Raw genomic sequence first — 21790 nt, 5'->3', positions numbered from 1 at the left:
AGTTGAGTTGGGTTAAGAGACTGTTAAATCCTAACCCAGGTATTTGGAAATGTATTCCAAACTACTATATGCATCCAGTTGATTATACTGCGAATTGTAGTAAATTAAATACTGAAGCGCATACTAAATTAAACAAGGCCAACAGCCATTAAGTCGCGTGCTACAATGCATAGTGATACCGGACCGACAGACAGACCGACCGACCGACATAGTGAACTATAGAGTCGCGTCCACGCGACTAAAAATATGCCAGTATTTTATATGAATATGTTGAAAGCAGCTGTTGAATTAAACAATATTGTATATTGTTTAGAGTCTCAAAATTTACATTTAAACTTATGGGAAAACAAATTTATAACATCAATTGAGGAAAAATCTGTATATTTCAACACCTGGTTAAACTCTGAATACAAAAGAGTAAATGATATAGTCGTTAATAACAGGTTACTGACTGCAGCAGAAATTATTCCAACTCTGTCGAATAAACAGAATGGATTAATTGAATACTTTGCAACAATAAATGCAATACCTGATATATGGAAAGAACAAATAAGGTTGGAAAATGCACGCATAGATATACAATTTAGAGAACATAATATATTTCATAATAGGATAAGATCGTCTTACTATTATAAGCAGTTTATAAATGATATATGTATTATTCCAAATCCTCAAATGAAATGGGAAATAGAATTTAGAGATGCAATTATTGACTGGAATGAAATATGGAATAGAAAAGTATGTAGAATGAAACACATGGTAAAAGTAGCTCAATTTAATTTTAAGTTGTTACATCGAATTCTTATATGTAAAAAAAGACTAAAAAGATGGTGTAATAAGTGTACGAATCATATAGAAAATGAAAAACACTTATTAATTACATGTAAAACTATTCAACCAGTCTGGAAAAAGTTTAAAGATATGCTGGTTCAGTGTCTTCCAAATGAGGTTACAGTACAGCAAGACTTCCCAAAGTGAGTTAATGTAATTTTGGGAACAACAAACAAACTTGTAAACGAATTTTTTCAGTTTTTCCTTTTTGTATATATAAATCCTCCATAATATATAAAGAACTAGAAACGACAGAAAAAAAAGAATCTGCAAATATTTGGAGGCTATTTAAAAATGAAATTATAAACCTCATAAATAATGAGTATTCGTATAACTTTTATACTGCTGATCAGAAATGGAAAAATAGTAAAGACAAGATATTTGACCTATTGAATAATTAAAATATATATGTGCTGGAGATCTCTATCCCTACGTTTTACAATTGTATTTTATATTAGTGTGACATGCTGTATAAGTTTAAATATAAATGTGTAGCCCTTTTTTATTTCAAGTGATTTTAAATGTAACCCTTGATTATGTTTTTAGACAATTTTAATAACTTATATGAAATCTGTAATTATTGGTATTTATTTTTTAATTTATATATATTTTTCTATATTTGCATTATTCATATTGTATACATGTCAATGTCATCTGCATGTATTTGTATTTGTCCAATATAAATATATTTTTCTGTATTTGCAATATTCATATTGTATACATGTCAATGTCATCTGCATGTATTTGTATTTGTCCAATATATATATTTTTCTATATTTGCATATATAAATACAAATTGTAAGTAGTAGTTGTACCAAGGTGACATCGGGTATGAAGCGTCTCACATACGCACAGAGCCAAAATCGCATCTTGGACTTGCACAGTGTATGGACTCTAACCTTACGGTTTTCATTAAATATATCGTTGCATGCTATCATTCTAAATATCTAACTTTCAAACTTTTGCATTCCTCTTTTTTCATTTCATCCTTTTTATCTTGGTGAAAAGGGAGGATACTACATTTTCCTCCCCTGAGTTTATAGCCTCTCTACTCGAACACAAATAAGAGCACAAATAAGATAGTTTAACAAGAACATTTTAATCATGTATTTTACCGCCATTTTTCATTTTTACATTTTAATTAACATCGTATCTAAAATTTTAATGAAAACAAATATGGTTATTACTGAATTCAAGCATCTTATTATGTAAATATACCTGTATTTTAACTACTTTAAACACTTACTTTTAATTGTCACAAATGTACTTATATGTATATAATATATTCACCAATGAGAATTTAAATAAACGTGAGATGAACTCACACAAGACAAAAAAAAAACTCATGTCCAGCGCACAAGCATTGACGTACGGGCGCATTTACCTTAGTGTCATAGAGTATGCAATACAACAATGTGAATTGTAAAATAGTTTTAGTAAAATTCCCTTTTATTTAGCTCTGATACTAGGCCTATCTAGTCAATGTATTGGAGATTCAAAATCGGTATCACTTCACGTATCACGAATGCGTTATTATTTCTGTAACGCCATGAACGACATTTGTTGGTACTTTATATAGAGTTAAGAACGTTTTCTACACAACTTGCATTCGTTTTTCTATTCTGTTTGAGTAAAAGTATAAATCAATTGAATATCACTTAAGTGTCACTAGGCATCGCTGTTTTTGGCACTTTGTGATTGTGGTAAGAACCTTTTCTCTCTCCATCCTCTTCATTATAAATTATTAAACAGATTATCGTTGGAATACAGCAGATTTGTTTGCTTTCATTTTCAGTCTCTTCACAATCGTAAGGGACTCGCGGTAAGTTGTTATTAAAAGGTTACCTATAAATAGGCCTAAGAGTAACATTAGCATTTTGTAATAATTAAGAGACTCAATAAACAAAATGAGCACATCCATAACCAATTGTATTTACTGTTATAAGAAATATAACAGACTGTTAATAAACCTTAATTATTACAGAATGTTAATGTTACTCTAATAGGATACATATTTTTCTGACAGGATTTTTCTGGACCTAGGCTTGGTAGGCGAGTAAGCCTATTTTAACCACCAATCCTCCTTTTCATTCACAGCTATAATGTAGGCCGTTGCTATGCATTTCTTGTTACTCCTAAGAAATTAGGCTAACTGCAACTTAAAAACAACACGTAGGCCTACCCACATTATTGTGAAAGCTAATTAGCATTGATTTAATAGCTAATTAGTTTTGATTTAATTCTTTAATTATTCATTGTGTATTATAATGTAAATATAGCCACTATAGACCTACTGTTGTTGCAATTCCGTAATATAATTTTGATATAGGAAGGTAGAGCCAAATATTTTAGAACCAACATTCAGACAATGTAGTGATGCAATATAAATTAATTAATTTAAATGTATTAAATTATTATATAAATATATACAATAATGTTTAATTCACAGTATACACTTCAGAATTTTATATCCACTTGTCTATGCATAAATTACAGTTTTACCCGGAGTAACAAATATTTTTGATAATGTTGGAGGTGGGAAAGAATTTGGGTGTGAGGAAGGAGGGAAGAGGTGGAGATTAGGTAATGCGATGATCATGGGAATTCTATAGTGATCATTATAACATGAATTTTACATGTCATAAAGACTACCCACATTATTGTGAAAGCTAATTAGCATTGATTTAATAGCTAATTAGTTTTGATTTAATTCTTTAATTATTCATTGTGTATTATAATGTAAATATAGCCACTATAGACCTACTGTTGTTGCAATTCCGTAATATAATTTTGATATAGGAAGGTAGAGCCAAATATTTTAGAACCAACATTCAGACAATGTAGTGATGCAATATAAATTAATTAATTTAAATGTATTAAATTATTATATAAATATATACAATAATGTTTAATTCACAGTATACACTTCAGAATTTTATATCCACTTGTCTATGCATAAATTACAGTTTTACCCGGAGTAACAAATATTTTTGATAATGTTGGAGGTGGGAAAGAATTTGGGTGTGAGGAAGGAGGGAAGAGGTGGAGATTAGGTAATGCGATGATCATGGGAATTCTATAGTGATCATTATAACATGAATTTTACATGTCATAAAGACTCATAAAAGTTTATGATGATGGTATGACATGATTACTTTTGGTTTAAAAATTACAATTATTATCTAAGATCCACGTCATTAATAGTATCGTAATCATTGCTTTTGCAATATTATACTCCAATAATAATTTTCTGCAATGGGTCATTGGTCTCTTGCGACGCCGCGGTATTAATGTAAGTAAGATGCACTATTCTAATCTCGGTATTAGAAAGGCATTCTAGCATATGCATTTTACAGAATAATTAACACTAGAAGGGATGTACCTCATTAGCGAAAAGCAAAATACCGATTGCAAAATTTAATGTCATGTAAATACTGTACGGTAATAAGTATTGTAAATTATTTATTCATTAATTGTTTTATTCTTTAATTTCAGATTATATTAGAAGAAAAAGAAACATCACACGCAGGCTATACTAAATCCGCGAAGGGCACAGGAGTGGCGGAAATAATCCTTTAATCCCCTAAAATGATACCTTAAAAGTCGTTACACTTTTCTGCATGTACCAAACTTCACTTGTTAGGTCCAACAAGACTGTTGATTAGTCTAGAATCATTAGGCCTATACGTATCATAGTTACGATTAATAATTTACATAGAAAATTAGAAAGTATAGCAATATGAAATTCTCATCAATAATTGCAACTGACATGTTGGGGAGTGGGGAGAGGGGGGGGGGGGGTGGGAGAGGAGGGGATATGCCGTTCAACACAATTCTTCCATGACATACAACTTATAAGATGAACGTGAGACATAGAATGAAACACTAAACTACATATACACCTTGCCTTATCTAGAGATAAGGGCCTAGATACCTACCTAGGCCCTTTAATTTGGAATCAATTAAATACTAGTATTGTTAACTCTTCCTCTCTTCCAACTTTTCGTAAAAAACTTAAAAGTCATTTATTATCATTGTACTCAAACTAGACCTTCAAACTGTTTTTGTCATGACTTTTTTATTTTACTTAATAATTATATACAAATGTATTTTTTTCTTTTGTTTATGGGTCTTGCGTGACAAGTAATCTCTTCTTGCAAGATCCTCTATTAATGGTATTTTTGTATTGTCTCATTATAAATTATCATTCTTTTTTATTATATTGTTTTACCATTGATAGAAACTAATAAATGTTGAATTATTATTATTATACATTTAAACTGAGCTTGATTTACCCATGGATTAATATTATTCCATGCTTAATTTGATTATATCCTTAAGATTACTACTACCGTACTTAAGTGTTGAACCGTCGGTAAAAATTTTCAATCCACACCCTCTATCCCGATTCTGTCGTAATATTAAATTGCTAGAGGTCAACTATTTATTACTTAATAAAATGCCCAGTTGGCAGGTGAATGAAAACAAACGTCGATGCTGATGGAAACTGGTGCTACAATATTATTAGGCCATTGCTGAATTTAGATGAAAACCTGGTATAAATCCATTACGTTAATATTATATACCCAATGTAATGTAATTTTTCTTTTTAATTATATAAAGTGATAGCAATTCCGTAAATGGCAGTAAGTTGAATAAAACCTGTTAGTGTTATATATTATACATATTTGACAAACAAAATTAGGGCATATTACTTAACTAAGAATATGCGAAAAATCGTTACAACTTTAGGAGTACCCCAGCAGTAACAATGCCATATGGCTGAGTCGCGTGCTCAAATTTGAGTTAGTGTTTACCGACCGACCGACCATCCGACCAACCGACCGATATAGTGAGCTGTAGAGTCGCGTTGCACGCACGCGACTAAAAACCAAAAACAATTAAAATGTGACGTTTATAAAAAGTTTGGAAAATACTACAGTATTGGAAATGTCTGAAAAAGAATATTAATAGACTCACTAAAGATAATTATAATTCTTAGAAATTAGTAATCAAAAATGAAAGAAATGCAATGATGTAGGCCAATAAAATGAAATAGGCCAATAAATATTGTTATTGTTAAAGCATCACTTACTTTCTTGTTAATTAAAATCTATCAAATTAACATTAACAAATACCTAAATAATTATGTATTAAAACAAAATTTGAAATGTTAAATCTACTTACAATCTATGATTCGTCAGGTAAACTTCGATTTATAGGCCTAGTAGTACTATGAACATGAAAGAAGTAGTGATGCAGACTTTGGACGTATGACACCTGTTTGAGAGTAGTCAGCTTATCTCTGGTTTTGGTCATCGTTATTGGCCATCGAACACAATCAACCACCACATTTACCAGGAACAAACTTGATTACATCATCGAACAGGAAAGGACCAATCAACACAAACGTTGATCCACGTCACGAGCGCACGCTTAACAATTATTCGAAGTTTGATTAGTAAAAATCAGGGAAGAGTGACATTACACTTTTCCCTGGTATAATTCTTCAGTAGATCAAGCAGTGGTGGCGCTATTAAGTGATTCACTTTGTCTGTCAACAACTTGTGCAATTGAACAATTTTGTTTGAGATAAAAACATGAATTCCATGTTCAAACCTTAGTCATGACTCGTAAATGCATTCAGACAATTTAGTGTGACACATCGTCCCGGGACGCAACATAAAGGCAACGTACATGAAATCAGTGGAGGATTATTATCTTTCTAGATTTTTTTTTTATCTCGGATTGCCTTGTTATAATATTATCACAATTATATCAACTTCACATTTTATTCAATTATGAATGTTAGATGTTTGAATAGTACACCAGTACCTTAAAATAGCGGTCTATAAAACAAATGTTTAGTCGGAAAATGGTGATATTATGGACAAAAAGACAAAATATAATCATATTCATATTTAATATTGATAAATACTAAATGTACAAAATATTACCTTAACATTAACCAACTGTACCTATCTCTAAATGTTGAACAATAAGAGTGCATGCACATTTTAATTAAAAGTATTAATGAGGTGGAAAGAAGAAATTGTTGTTTCTAAACTAAATTAAACTAAATTTCTTGTGTTGCAGTTCCAAAGGAGCGGTAAGCTCACTGTTTGTAGAGGAAATAGAAGCCAGCAGAAATATAAAATGACAATTAAAAGGTAACAAATATTGATTCAATGACCTCAGTTATTAGTACTAGATTTAGGATTATTAATAAATAATCGTTTACTCTCAAACGAAAAACGTTGCAGTAATGACACAAGATTCTCTGTATACTGTATCTCCGAAATTATAATATCCAGGCAAATACTGTAATACTGTATTACTTAATGTAGGCCTATCCTATATGGTGATACCGAAAATCGGCTAGAAATATTTTTGTCCCTTGGATTTTCTACTTTTAATATCCATCCTACTTGAGCTTCATGCAATATGCTAACATCAACTATAACAGCAGTATGGTCTCACTGTATACCTATAGGTTCATGTACTATATTATGTTCGAATAATGTACAGTAGCAATTGTGATTTTTCAATGTCACTTACACTAATACAAAACTAAGTGTTTGTATTTAGAATTCTTATCTGAAATATTTTATTTTATTTAGATCAGTGTTTTAGCTCAGAAAAGATCTGACATGAACAATTTTTAGAAAGGTGAAATCAAAATGTGCTTTAGATCGAAAAAAAAGTCAGAGAGGTAGGCATATACAGAATAAAGATCTGTGGTTTACATCTAGAAAAGTCAGATATGCATATCGAGGTCTGTGTTTTACATCTAGAAAAGTCAGATATGCCTATCGAGGTCTGTGTTTTACATCTAGAAAAGTCAGATATGCCTATCGAGGTCTGTGTTTTACATCTAGAAAAGTCAGATATGCCTATCGAGGTCTTTGTTTTACATCTAGAAAAAGATTTTGTTTTTCTACTAGTAACTAAAGCACATTTTATGCAGCATAGCAGAATAATCTTGAACATTACTTTGGTGGCTGAGTTCTTAGACATTATCCAGCGAACTGATTGTACCTTTCTGGATCAAACTCGTCATTGCAGATATGTCAGTTTCTAAATAATCTGAATCCATTTCAAGCAGTTTATCAAACGTCAAAAATAAGTCGTTAAATGTTGGTCGCTGATTAGGAATAGCTTTCCAACATTCTAGCATAATTTCATATCTGATGGAATAAAACACAGTATTCTGTTATATATCCCGTGTCATTCAGTTTTTATCCTAAATTCTGGTAATGACTTTGAAAGTACCACATATGCGTTGGATAAAAAAAAAACTACTATTAGTATAAATATGTCTGTAAAATAAGTGGATTATGGATATTCAGGAAGAAAGCAACGAGTTATTTATAGAGGAGAAACATGTAAAATCAGGTGTTCCCAAGGACTATTGGGCCATTTTTGTTATTTTTATTTTTATTATATATATTATTATAAGAACAATAAAATGTTATTTTATAGATTAGGTAGCCTAATCCTTTCTAAAATATTTTTTCACACAATTAGGTAAGTAAACTTATTATTTTGAGTTATATTAAGATTTCCTTAGTATGTATTTTCGACAGAAAACCTGGGTAGGAAAATACAGCACTAACGATACTGATTATTAACCGAATTAAGTCGAATAAAATAAGGTTTGGATAAAGTGTAGCTTATATTTCATAGAAATAAAACATGATAACAACATTTGAACTTATCATGTTATCATTATTTTAAGTTCAATGAAAAAGGAAAGCAAGTATTAAAAAACTCGACAGACTAGAAACAATGTTTAAATCTACTTTTTAAAATCTGGTTTTAGATATAAATAACGAGTGATTTAAATAAAAAAATTACATGTGTACTGGACATTCGTCAGGCCTCTCCATTCTGTACCCAGTTGAAAGTTTTTGAATGACAGAAGATGCGTCCATTTCAGGATAAGGCATTCCTCCATTGGTGTAAATCTCATATAATACAATTCCAAACGACCATCTGAAAGATTACAAAACAACATAATATTCTTTTTCTGATTTAAACAAAATCAACAGTACGATTTAATTGATTGAATATAGCCTAAGTACCAATTTTAATTGAATAAGTAACAAATTTTATTGAATTTGAATAAGTACCAAATTTGATTGAATTTTAATAAGCACCAATTTTGATATAAATTTGAAAAAGGATTTGGTGAGTCGGTAACAGAGTTTGAGATAAATTTCTGAAATTTGTCGTAAAATTCTTAATCGGTGAAAAGTCTTTTTTATAAAAACCTTTTTAAAACTTACACATCGCTCTTAATTGTGCATTTACCCTCTACGTTTGTCTCCAAACTGACCCATTTGATTGGACGCTTCTTCTCCGGAGCAAGACGTTTGTATCCGCTCTGATAAATATCATCAGCCAATCCAAAGTCGGATATCTTTACTATCATTCCTGTTCCTACTAAAACATTGCGGGCTGCCAAATCACCATGGTAATATCTCGTTTTTGATAAATAATCCTTGAATCAATTTAATATAATATATAAAAGTAAATTGCGGTTTTGAATGTAATTACAGTATTACTAGATAATTCAAACAAGTTTACTCCTCATCCTCTATTGCTCGATTGGAATACAGTAGGCATATATCACACCCAAACCAATCCAAATTGTTTTCAGTGATTTTCCGATTTATAATACATTTCTTACAAAACAGGAAACCCGTGGTCATGTCTGTAGGCGTCATCCAACAACAAATACTCCAAATTTCAAATAAATGGAAATGAAATGAAAAAAATGAAATGAAAATGTTAATTATTTATATTTACCATGCCTCTTGCGATTTGTCTTGCAATTTGTATTCTATTTTCCTCCGTAAGATCGTAAATTGGATCTTCTATTGCAAATTTTGGCTGTGAAAACCAAGTTAAAATATATGAAGTATGTCTATATTATAGTATTTTCATAATACTTGTATAGTTTCCCATTTTAATCATCCTCGGAATCTGACATGATCTACCTGAGGGATGGGAATATATTGAACATGTTCACATATAAATTAGAATACTCTAAAATTCACTAAAATAGCGCCACACATCGAACATTATAACAACGTTGCTGTGAAACCATTGTATCTCATTAAATGTCCCATTGGTATTTGATTAGCATGATAATGAAAGGAATTCAATTAGCAAACATGTTCTTAAAATAGAGTTAAATAGCCTACTAAGGCAGTTTCGTCGAGAATGGTCACGCAAGTCTTCCATTTTAACATAGTACTATTTAATATATGGATATTATTTATTATATGAATAATATGTTAGAGTAGTGTGATGTGTATGTATGTAGAGTGAAATGTATCCTAATTTACAGTATATCACGAGCTGATTCGCTTTAAAGTTGCCTCAAAAGTAATGCATCAATGATTTAGTCTTATTACTTGGCAAAATGTTTTTGTTTTGCTTTGTATGTTTGTTTGTTAGCACGACAGCACCTACACTTTTCAAGTTATCATTCTCAATTTACTTACTTAATACTTACAGAACATGCTTATTGAAATTTAAGAAAATCGGTTCATCATTAACTTCACAATAGCAAAAAAGAAAAATTTGTATTCTTTTAACTTTAGCCGAAATATCAACATGCGCCCTCTGTGGCAATGTTTTGCCAAGTACTCAGTTTCTGAGTGCTTTCATTTTACATTGTTTGTTACCTGGCATCTCTGCAAAAAGTGAAGCAGGTCACCGTATCTCATATACTCTGTAATCAAATAGTATGGTTCCTTCAGTGTACAACACCCCAATACACTTAGTATATTTGCATGATTCCCTATGTCATCGATCAATCTTATTTCGTCAAGGAAATCCTCTTTCATTGCTTGCGATGCATTTGCTGAGAAATGAATTGCAAAATAAACAAATTAATTTCTATACTTATATGGAGGCACGAGTATTTAAAATGCAGTAAGCAGTAAGTTTAATCAATTTAGAGATTGTAATCACAGCTTGATATCTCTGTTAATGTGAATAGTAGGCCTAACATGTTTAAACCATAGACGCAAGTTATTTAACCAACCACAAGCAATGGATTTTTTGAATTATCTGGTCGACTCGGTGGTCCTTGCGTCCTAGTGAGATCCAAGTTCTAGGACCAATACACAGTATAGTATGTGTCTTACATTTTAAGCACTTTACAGCAACTTGGACATAATCAACTCCTCCATCAATTCCTAGAGCGTAACCTTTGTAAACAACACCAAACTGGCCGCTGCCGAGAACCTCTTCGAGTTTTAGGAGATGTCGACCAAACTCTAAATCTCCGTATTCACTTTCTTTTAAGCATTCTTCAATATCTGAGTTTGTTTAAAAAAACATTTTACATTATGGTGTGTAAGGTAATATCATATATCATTATCTCGCCGCTGCCATAATGAACAATACCAACATACAGGAGACGTTTGTTGCATACTGTATTATGGCATCCTATTTTAAAACTGTCTGTAACCAGAATAAATGGATTAACTAACTAATGATAGCTTTCAAAGCTAATCAAACATTTTGTCGACTAAGTTATTTTTATTAGACAAATAATCATTCATTAAGAAATTGCAGTTATAGACAAAAGTGAGGTATAGCATGTGATTAGCAAGACATCAATTATTATCCAAGTACAGTATAATGTTTTCGTAAACATCACGACAATGACGTTAATAGATTGTAAACAGATAAGTTTATGTTGTTTTGTCAATATGGGCATCCCACTACAATACTTACTTTAAAAATAAAATTGTTGACGTATTAACTTCAAACTTACCCTTCTCGTCCATTCCCTTGGACACGCTTACCGTGTCGGGATCACGCTTGAAATGTGGTATTGAACGTAAACGTTTTCGACGGACGTAATAACCGCATGAAATGAATGTACACGCAATTGATACGGCGACAACCATCGCAATCACTATGATGTAGGTGCTTGAAGACCCTTGAGTTGTCTTAGCTTAAAAACAAGAAAAAAATATTATGATGGTTTAGTACATTTTAAGTAGGCCTGATCAATTTAGACATAACGTGCCAATAAGCTGCCGCATTTATAAAAAATACGTTTAGAAATAAATAGTGCTCTGAATACAACGATAACATGCAAGTATATTATTATTAAAGAATTATAAGTACTGTACTGTAATAATGAATATTTATGTGTTGAGAAGAGAGTATTCCCCTCCACATTCAACTCATGATATTTGTTTTCTGACACACCTATATGTTCTAAAGTAACTTTTATTCACTTAATCCACTTGAAGGCTAGCACTAGAAGTTGGTTTGCAAACGCACAGATTTAGGCCTATAGTCACCACAAAAAGCTGCCGTATATTGAACTATTAAATTGAACTTTACTGTGCAATAGAACAATTACATCCCATTCGGCAGCTAGATATACTACTGACTGTCGATAGTCGGTTAGAATCTATCTGAGGACAGCTGCAGAATTGGGTGGATATATTAAAGCGTGTTGTTATAGACTTTTACCATGCTATATTGGTGAATACCTATTATAACTGGATTCTGGAATGTACCAGTATGCTTTATAATAAATATTATATCACTCACTAATGAAGTTTTATAATCATTTTACAGTTGTACTATAAAACTTAACGATAAGATTTGCTATTAATGAAATGTTAAATAGATTAAATAGATAAGAAAAATCAAGTAGGCCTAATATAATATATTATTTTCTTTGCTAGTAAAAACATTATAATAAACGCACAGAGGTTTTTAGTTTAAAGTTAGTTAATAGAAAAAAATAATATTTGGAAGTCAAGAATTTATTTTGTTAAAAAGGAAATAATTTCGTTTTCTGAGAATTTTAGAATTTTGCATTGTATAATTTTGCTTTAATTTCTTCTCTTTTCATCTCTTCTTTTCCTTTGCCTCTTTCTATGCCTTTCTTACGCTGCTTGGAGGAAAGGTTTCTACAACAAAATAAAATAAAGAAAATGAGCGAAAACAGCCAAAAGCAGTAGTTTAAAAAAAAAATTCTTTTCAAATTCACCCGTTTGTTTTTGCCGTTGCTGCTCTATTGCTAGTCCACTGAAACTATATTTGAAAGGCTTGTTACATAACCATTACACCAAATGCGCATACACATGCTTGTAGTGAAATTAACCTAATCACACACAGCATTAAGACACAAAATATGTATAATAAGAAGTCTTATGTAGGAGAATTTTACAGTATGCACTCTCGGAGTGTTGTTCTAGTATAAGAAACATTCGCAATAACATTGATAACCCCTTATTTAGACGACGGGGAAAGGTGCTTATGTCACGACGCTCGTTCTGCTTCACCACGGTCACCCTTTAACCAAGTATTCAAATATAAATGATCGCATCTTTGTCCTTGTTATGAATCTAAAATTACGTTTTCCTTTTATGATAGAACCGAACGTTCTTTATCTAATGCTGAATAATATCCCTCATAAATATTAATGCTTTCTTACATCCCTAATGTCAATGTAATTTTGATAATCTTATAATTGTTGCATTTTTATCATTCATTTCTGTAAAAGCATCACCCCGAGACTCGAATTATTCCAATTTATACAGTAAGAGTAATGTTCATTTACCAAGCTGTAGTTGGATTATATGCTATTATACAAATATTGCCTGCTTAGAGGTGAAATATAAGATTTTATATTTTGCTCGAGGGAATATATTTCCCAAAGCGTAGCGCTGAGTGAAATATATTCCCGAGAGCAAAATATCATTCCGCGAGGTGATATCACATCTTATATTTTACCGATGTAAAAGGCGATATCTGTTATATTATATAGCCAACAACAAGTAGAATAACTACTGGGTCGGGTAGCTAAGCCTCCTTTATGTAATAAGCCTGCCTATTTAGGCGTTGCATTCAACTTACCTTTTGCGAAAACAATAAACAATCGTTTAAATTAACAAAAGAATTTCCATCAATAAGCCTACATTAATAATAATATTATTATCAGGTAGGCCGATTAAATAATAATTCGTCTTCTCCGGATTTTCAGCGCGCCGTGCGTACCAGGTTACTACCGTGAGCATTGACCAATCACAAAACATTCTTTCGTCGCGTCTATAGAGGGCGAATAACAAATAAGGGCGCTATGCATAGTTTAAATAGTTTAGTTGAATTATTTCTTCAAGCAAGTTACGTGGCGCGGCGTGTAAAACGTAGTCTCCTGATAATCTTCGCGAGTTCAAGTCCCACTAGATGACTTTTGTTATTTATTGCCAAACGCGAGTGTTGCCACACGCAAATTACACAATTAATATGAAACTCCTCGAGAATTTAATGCATTTTATATGTTTAATGACAGGGACACGATAATCACGCAGTCAATATCATACTCGAGGAAATATACGATTTACAGTAGTCATGTGATGCAGTTTCAACCAATCACGTTCACGTATTTACATAGGCTATCATGAACTAAATTTAAAGATCATCCAAAAACATAGCAATGTTTTTGCTAAAAGAAGGAAATTAAATTGAAGCGCCCAAAAACATAGCAATGTTTTTGCTAAAAGAAGGAAATTAAATTGAAGCAGTTGCTGTGAATACCATTTCTGTTTCATGATAATCTGACCAATGGTTAGCGGGTTATAGAAATTATTGTGAAAATATGGAATTTTGAGAAACCTGCGAATGAAATTCGGGACATTTTTTTATTACCTGGTATTTCTTCTGTAGGTGATTCATGTTCTGAAGTGTAGAATTGTACTACTGTTGTTATTCCTGCCCTTCCTTCGCTATTTATTCCAACCATCTGAAAATACACACCATAATTTCCGATAAAACACAAACCTGAATCACAAATGGAAATGGGATGGCATTCTTTGTTTAGGACGTTAATTGTATATCTTGTATTGCATCTATGATTTTAAAATCAGTATTTTAAATATTAATATACATCTGAAATAATATATAATTGTCTTTGAAATGGACTACTTTTGAGCCTATGCTCTAAAACAACCTGCCTTAAACATTAAACATTAACATCCAATGTTACAAGGGATACAAGGATACAAGGAAACTTTATTCATCCCAACTTGGGAAATTGTGTTGCTGTCTTATTACAATGCCGTAAAGAAAAGAGAAAGAGAAATGATAGGCCTAATACATAAGTGTGATGTTTAAACTAAAATAAATAATTCCAGGCTCCAATGAAAATAATATTTCAACTCCTAGGGTAAATAAATGAAAGTAATCAAATAAATGATAATAAGAATGAGTTAATGCTAAAGAATAATAATAATAATACACAGAAATCAAAAACATAACAACAGTTGCAATAATAGTATAATAATGGCGTAATTGACAGAATAATTATAAAAATCATTAAGTAAATGATATCCACCATCATCTTTAATAAAGATAACGGGTTCCCTTCAGGGTTTAAACACTTTTCCGTAAATTAATCTTTAAGTTAATCTTTTTACCTCTAAGTCATACATTGTGTTTTGTTCTAGTTGCCGTATAATTATGGTTGAAACGCGTTCACCGCTTTCTATTTTAATCTGTAAATGGAACAGGATATTGTTAAGAACACGGTTTTTTCGTAAATTAAATTTACGATTCGTAGTATTAAAGCTCAGGTACAGGCATGAATTTTAAATATAATATTTGGTTAATAGTACATAAATCAAATATTTGTAATAGAAATCAAGACGAAAAAACATGAATTTCCATTAAAATGGTCAAATACAAAATTTGGCAAAATTCTGCCATAAAAACCAGGAAGACATTTTTTTCAGTAGTTAGGTAGTTAACCTAATGTAATAACATATCTGGTGACTCCCTAGAAAGTGAAAAAAGATGGTGGATATACGGTGGATAATTTTTGCTATAGCATGAAAATAAAAATCTGAAGTTGAATAAAAATACCAGAAATGTAATATTCAAGTTATATTACCTATATTTATTCATCTGATAACATTTTTTACCACACCGTTTATTTTTAATAGCTTTTTAAAATGCCTCTCTATTTACAAAATTTGTGTACAAAAGAATAGAGATTTTACTGTGTAATTTGAACTATCCCCCCACTGATAAGAAAGTGCTTATTTTCAACAAGCTTATGTAACACAAATAAAATCCCAAAAATTATGAAACATAGGGGAAACTATAGATCGATAATTATTGGAATGTATGATCAATAGAAATTTTTTGCCCGCACCTGGCCTTTAATGGTGGAAAATATATCGAGTCGTGTTGTGTACCAAATGAAAGCAACTCCCGTTTGTTTATACATGTTAAGTCTGTTTGTTACGACCAAGCTAACCATAACGACCCATGCCCATGATTATTTAAGCAACAGTTACAATAATATATTTACTAAAAAATAATAATATATGCTTAATTAAAGAGAGATACTTTGAAATTCTAAGAGAGGGGAAACATTAAAGGCCAGGTGCGAGCAAAAAATTTCTATTGATCATACATTCCAATAATTATCGATCTATAGTTTCCCCTATGTTTCATAATTTTTGGGATTTTATTTGTGTTACACAAGCTTGTTGAAAATAAGCACTTTCTTATCAGTGGGGGGGGGGGGGGGATAGTTCAAATTACACAGTAAAATCTCTATTCGTTTGTACACACATTTTGTGAATAGAGAGGCATTTTAAAAAGAAATATAAACGGTGTGGTAAAACATTTTATCAGATGACTAAATATAGGTAATATAACTTGAATATTACATTTCTGATATTTTTATTCAACTTCAGATTTTTATTTTCATGCTATAGCAAAAATTATCCACCGTATATCCACCATCTTTTTTCACCGTCTAGGGAGTCACCAGACATGTTATTACATTAGGTTAACTACCTAACTACTGAAAAAAAGTCTTTCTGGTTTTTATGGAAGAATTTTGCCAAATTTTGTATTTGACCATATTAAGGGAAATTCATGTTTTTTCGTCTTGATTTCTGTGACAAATATTTGGTTTATGTACAATTAACAAAATATTATATTTAAAATTCATGCCTGTACCTGAGCTTTAAATCTTAGAATTCTTAAAAAAATATCAAAGCTGGTGATTTTTATGTTCCAATATCATCAGAGTATACACAATGCCTTTGACATTAAAGACAAAACAGACGGGATATTGCGTGAGGCGGCCAATGATCTCAACCCGGGCCTAACCCACAGTATTTGAGCCAATAATGCTACATTCTAATTTAATATAATATTGTTCTGTGTTGTTTTACTTCTTTTGTGTCATTAATCGGTTTCCGATCCACTTTCGATTCATTATCATCGTTCAGATATCCACGTGGTGCGGTTCGTATGGAGATAGTTTCTGTTCCCAGTGGCCTTAACCACGATATGAATATCTCGCTTTCCTTATCTGTGATCACGCTAGAAACTTCGACATCTGCTGGGGCGCTTGGATATTGTGGATCTAGAAATATAGATGTTTATTTTTTATTTTTTAAATAATAATTGATGCAAATTGCTTGAAGATTGCATGTTAAACGTTTACAGAACAGTACAAATTATTATTAGTTTAATTAATGTAGGTGACTGTCGCCATCTTGATTTTAACAATTGAAATGCTTCACCCCGGCAACTTCTTGATCGAATTGTAGAGTAGAACCAGCTAATATCAATACCCTTTCGTTATGTAAAGACAGTTTTAGAGATGATCAAACAGCATTTCGATGGAGTGGTGATAGACCAATCGCTAAAACAAACTACTACTCATTTAATTTACCTAACGTGGAACAATATTCGTAGTCATTTGTCTCACGGTAGCAATCTAAAAATAAATGAATTAATAAAGTTTGTTAACATTTGATTATTACATAAACGAAGTTGAATTGCCTGCATACAATAATATAGAGTATGCCATTTAGATGAGACTTTTTTACGTTGGTCCTTGTGTAACAAGCAATTTATGTACGTTAAAGAATGCAGTATATCACCTTCAAAAAATGAGTTTGGTTCCAACTTCAACGCATGTACATTGTCAAACGCACTGTGATATGTTATACTTAACCATCGGGAAACAATCGATCCATAGTAACTAATATTAATTGATCAATCACTGTAATGTCAACTCCCATCACCAACTTACCTAAATACCGGCGAAATAACATTTCTGTTTCCGTACTTTCGAGTATTTATTAAACTATATATAACAGTAAACTTAGCTAAAGACTTAGTGTTGTAGTCATGGATGGTTTTATACCTCCATGCTACAACACAACACGAGGTTTACCTACCTACGCCTATAGAGTATAATTGAGTACCATCTTTAAACATCTTAACATTTTTTTCTTTGTTAGCAAGCTTAATCTAAAAATAAAATATTGTATATGTTATGTAATTATATTCATCCAACAGAAACAGTTATTAAAGCGCTTTTATCAGTTGTCGCGCGCGTGTATAAACACTGATATTATGTATATGTTTCTTTTTGCAATGATTGATGATATAGACATTTACAAATATAAAACAACTGTTTTGGTAGAATACATCTGTAGAGTGTATTAGCCTACACAAATGTACAACTTCTAATTCATAAAAAACTTACCTGAAATTCGTAATGATAATTATATTCTAATGGAGTTAATATTATACTTTCATTCCCCTGAAATGAATAAGGAACTAGTTAGAATGAATACACTTTTGATCAATTTATATGAATTTACATATACTAGCAGTTATCCGTCCAATGGACGGGCACTATGATAAATTAAGTGCATGTTCTAGAAATGGATACGTGTATATGACACGTCATTGTGAGGGTCTTACCCCGAAGAAATATAATCACGCACCATCACGACACATTAAAGATGTATTGTCCCTTTGACTAATTCCAAAAAAATAAAAAAAAATTGAAAAAAGTGGGTCATTTTGAAGTATCATAATAGTTATTATTAGTCGAAAAAAAATAATTTAACTGAAATACAGACGTTTTTTGGTTCAAAAAATAATTTGACTTCCAGTCAAAGTTTATATACGGTATATTTATATGTTGTATAATAACAAAATTTTATAAAAATATAAAAGAATCTCAAGCGCCCAATCTTCATTTTTTTTCCAAAAAATACCACATTTTTATGTTGTTTCATAAACTGAGCTGATTATAACTTTTGTTTAAAGATTGTTCACAGTAACCTTACATACCACTACAAATTTGACAACATGGGTTTTTATAACCAGCATGCTTCAAATATTCATAAAACACAATGTTTACACTTTCCCCATGATCTGCACACTAAGGTACCTTTAAGGTACATAGGGAACTGGACTATTGTCAGACGCAGAGTGAAGTCATTAACTAGGCTACCAAACTTTTGAAAACAAATGAAAACGAGCAGCAAGAATGTAGACGTTTGGAATCTGGTTTGATAAACAGCCTCAGTTTCTTAACTAACTTGACTAAATGAATGAACCAGGCTTGGACATATACGGTAATCATTGAAAGAAATTTAAAACGTTTAATTACAACATAGAGATCAGATTCAGCTAATTCACAATTGAGTTCCTTAGGAGCTTCGATATTGTAATCCACAACGTATCCGTCAAAGTCTATAAAAAAAATTAATAAAAATAAAGTGGTATGTTTATATATTATATAATATGCTGCTATCCAAAAGGAAACCTTTTTTGTGTATTTGCAAGAGATTTGTGTCAACAAGAAAACATCTTTAACGATAGTGTGTTACGGCGCTGACTCTTTTTTTTCAATTCTGTAATTACAGACATTAACTCTATTTATTTTTATTTATTTTAACAATATTTTACGAGGGTGGTCCATCCAGCCGATCATATCAAATAATCATTTTATAAAAACAATAAAATTAAATGAATTTTAGTTACTGCAAATAATATATGTGTCAATATATTGAATTCGTATTTTGATGTTTTCAGGTTTCATAAGGCCTAAAACATGTGTGTAAAAACTGGACAGCATTAAGCCAAATAATTGCAGCCAAATCGGGTTTTGTATCTCAGACAAAAATTCGATCATGGTCGATACACGGATGTCCATATAGATTCGAACACTTATCGATGTCATACTATCCCTTTGCTTCCGATCCCCGTTTTTGATATCTTGTCTATGGTTTTTGTCGGGTAAAAAAAAGGTTAAACTCCAAGGAAGCCATCCAGTAAGGGTGTCTGACCAAGGCTCTTAAACTCTTAAACAAGGTTTACTGTGGACGAAAGGAACATTCTAAAATAATTAAATTTAACTTACCAATGTCAAAATCCGGTTTTTGCCATGAGAGAAAAGCTCCGAGTGTATAGCTAATACTTCCATTGATTCCATCATTTCTAACTTCAACAATATAATCCAAGTTGACTGTTGTTTTGTTAGGCCCTAGTTCAAATACTGCGACAGAAAGCTTGATTAAGTTTCCTAGTGTAGACTATGGCTTAGTAAACTTTATCAAACTTTAGTTTGCAAACATAATTAAACTCGCAGTTCTCAATTCTTCTCAATTCGTTGTGCGACAGAAAGCTTGATTAAGTTTCCTAGTATAGACTATGGCTTAGTAAACTTTATCAAACTTTAGTTTGCAAACACAATTAAACTCGCAGTTCTCAATTCTTCTCAATTCGTTGTGCGACAGAAAGCTTGATTAAGTTTCTTAGTGTAGACTATGGCTTAGTAAACTTTATCAAACTTTTGTTTGCAAACTGCAAATTTGCTCGTGTTTGCAAACTAATTGCTAGTTTAGTACTAACTAGTAGAAGTGCTTAAGACTAACTATATAGGAAACTTTAGTTTGCAAGTTCCAAATTTGTCAAGATTTTCCAGCCGTTCACAAATAAATCTAGTTGGCAAGTTCTTGACAAATTAGTTTTCTGAGGTTTTTTAACTCAACAAATTAAATAGCAGTCTTTAGTCAGTGTACAGGATAAATGACTACTGTTTCTTGATTTCTAAGTTTGCAAACCTCAGTTTGTCAAGAAGGTGCATGGCTTAGCCTACTTATGAAAAGTATTCATCATCTTACAAAAGGTTGGGAAATCAATCTTTCTCTAGTTTGCAAACTAAAGTTCTTGCTACACTGGGCAGTGCATCGTTTGGACAAACTTTGACTAAAATTGTAACAGTCAATGGCATTGCTTGTAGTCATGTACCTAAGAGGAACAGCAGCATAGGAGAGGACTAATGTCCAAGTAGCACCACAGATTCCGGAGTTTGCGAAAGAAACGTTTAGGGAAGTTTACTGTGCAGAGATGTACCACATTACAATATGTCTGTAATACTAGTTGAAATGTAATATTAATTGAAAAAATGCTTACCTGACCAGTCAGTATCGCAATTAGGAGACACTACGGTGCATGTTAATATGATCCACACAAATGGCCTTGCAGAGTCCATCGTATTTGACTGCTATAAACAATATAAAAGTATTTAGGCTTAAAAAAAAAAAAAAATTAAAAACAGTGATATAATTAGAATTGGTGACACATCAAAGAGAAATCGAGCGCGTATAATAAAATAATAATTTACGTCAACGCATGTCCAGCGCACAGGCATTGACGTACCGGCGCATTTACCTTAGTGTCATAGAGCAATACAACAATGTGAATTATAAAATAGTTTTAGTAAAATTCCCTTTTATTTAGCTCTGATACTAGGCATATCTAGTCAATGTATTGGAGATTCAAAATCGGTATCACTTACGAACGAATGCAATATTATTTCTGTAACGCCGTGAACGACATTTGTTGGTACTTTATATAGAGTTAAGAACGTTTTCTAAACAACTTGCATTCGTTTTTCTATTCTGTTTGAGTAAAAGTATAAATGTGTATAAAAGTGTCACTAGGCATCACTGTTTTTGGCACTTTGTGATTGTGGTAAGAACCTTTTTTCTCTCCATCCTCTTCGTTATTATTAAATTATAACAGAATGTTAATGTTGCCGTTGCTATGCAATTCCTGTTACTCCTAAGAAATGAAAGTAACT

At 31.6% G+C, this 21790-nt stretch overlaps 2 protein-coding genes across 2 annotated transcripts in view; both read right to left on the bottom strand.

Moving 5' to 3' along the window:
* LOC144854586 (uncharacterized) overlaps nucleotides 1-21199 on the bottom strand; it is a 38469-nt gene extending 17270 nt beyond the window's left edge. The window contains exons 1-8 of the mRNA XM_078712525.1: nucleotides 21121-21199; nucleotides 20066-20227; nucleotides 19313-19395; nucleotides 18395-18451; nucleotides 18084-18156; nucleotides 17573-17617; nucleotides 17067-17260; nucleotides 15294-15371 (exon numbers count right to left, since the gene is read on the bottom strand). Of these exons, the coding sequence (XP_078568651.1) occupies nucleotides 15294-15371; nucleotides 17067-17260; nucleotides 17573-17617; nucleotides 18084-18156; nucleotides 18395-18451; nucleotides 19313-19395; nucleotides 20066-20227; nucleotides 21121-21199 (771 nt within the window). The remainder of the gene's footprint in view (nucleotides 1-15293; nucleotides 15372-17066; nucleotides 17261-17572; nucleotides 17618-18083; nucleotides 18157-18394; nucleotides 18452-19312; nucleotides 19396-20065; nucleotides 20228-21120) is intronic.
* LOC144854482 (tyrosine-protein kinase SRK3-like) lies at nucleotides 6795-14620 on the bottom strand. The gene is made up of 8 exons (XM_078712439.1): nucleotides 14527-14620; nucleotides 11627-11809; nucleotides 10992-11165; nucleotides 10527-10705; nucleotides 9643-9726; nucleotides 9120-9334; nucleotides 8689-8826; nucleotides 6795-8018 (listed from the first exon to the last, which is right to left on the bottom strand). The coding sequence occupies exons 1-8, from the start codon at nucleotides 14618-14620 to the stop codon at nucleotides 7841-7843; spliced, it is 1245 nt and encodes a 414-aa protein (XP_078568565.1). The 3' UTR covers nucleotides 6795-7840.
* Nucleotides 21200-21790: the final 591 nt, after the last annotated feature.

The sequence above is a fragment of the Antedon bifida genome, chromosome 10, assembly GCF_963402885.1.
Source record: "Antedon bifida chromosome 10, ecAntBifi1.1, whole genome shotgun sequence".
In the NCBI taxonomy this organism is placed as follows: domain Eukaryota; kingdom Metazoa; phylum Echinodermata; class Crinoidea; order Comatulida; family Antedonidae; genus Antedon; species Antedon bifida.
The sequence above is the reverse complement of the archived record's forward strand: the minus strand, read 5'-3'. Positions and strand labels throughout refer to the sequence as shown.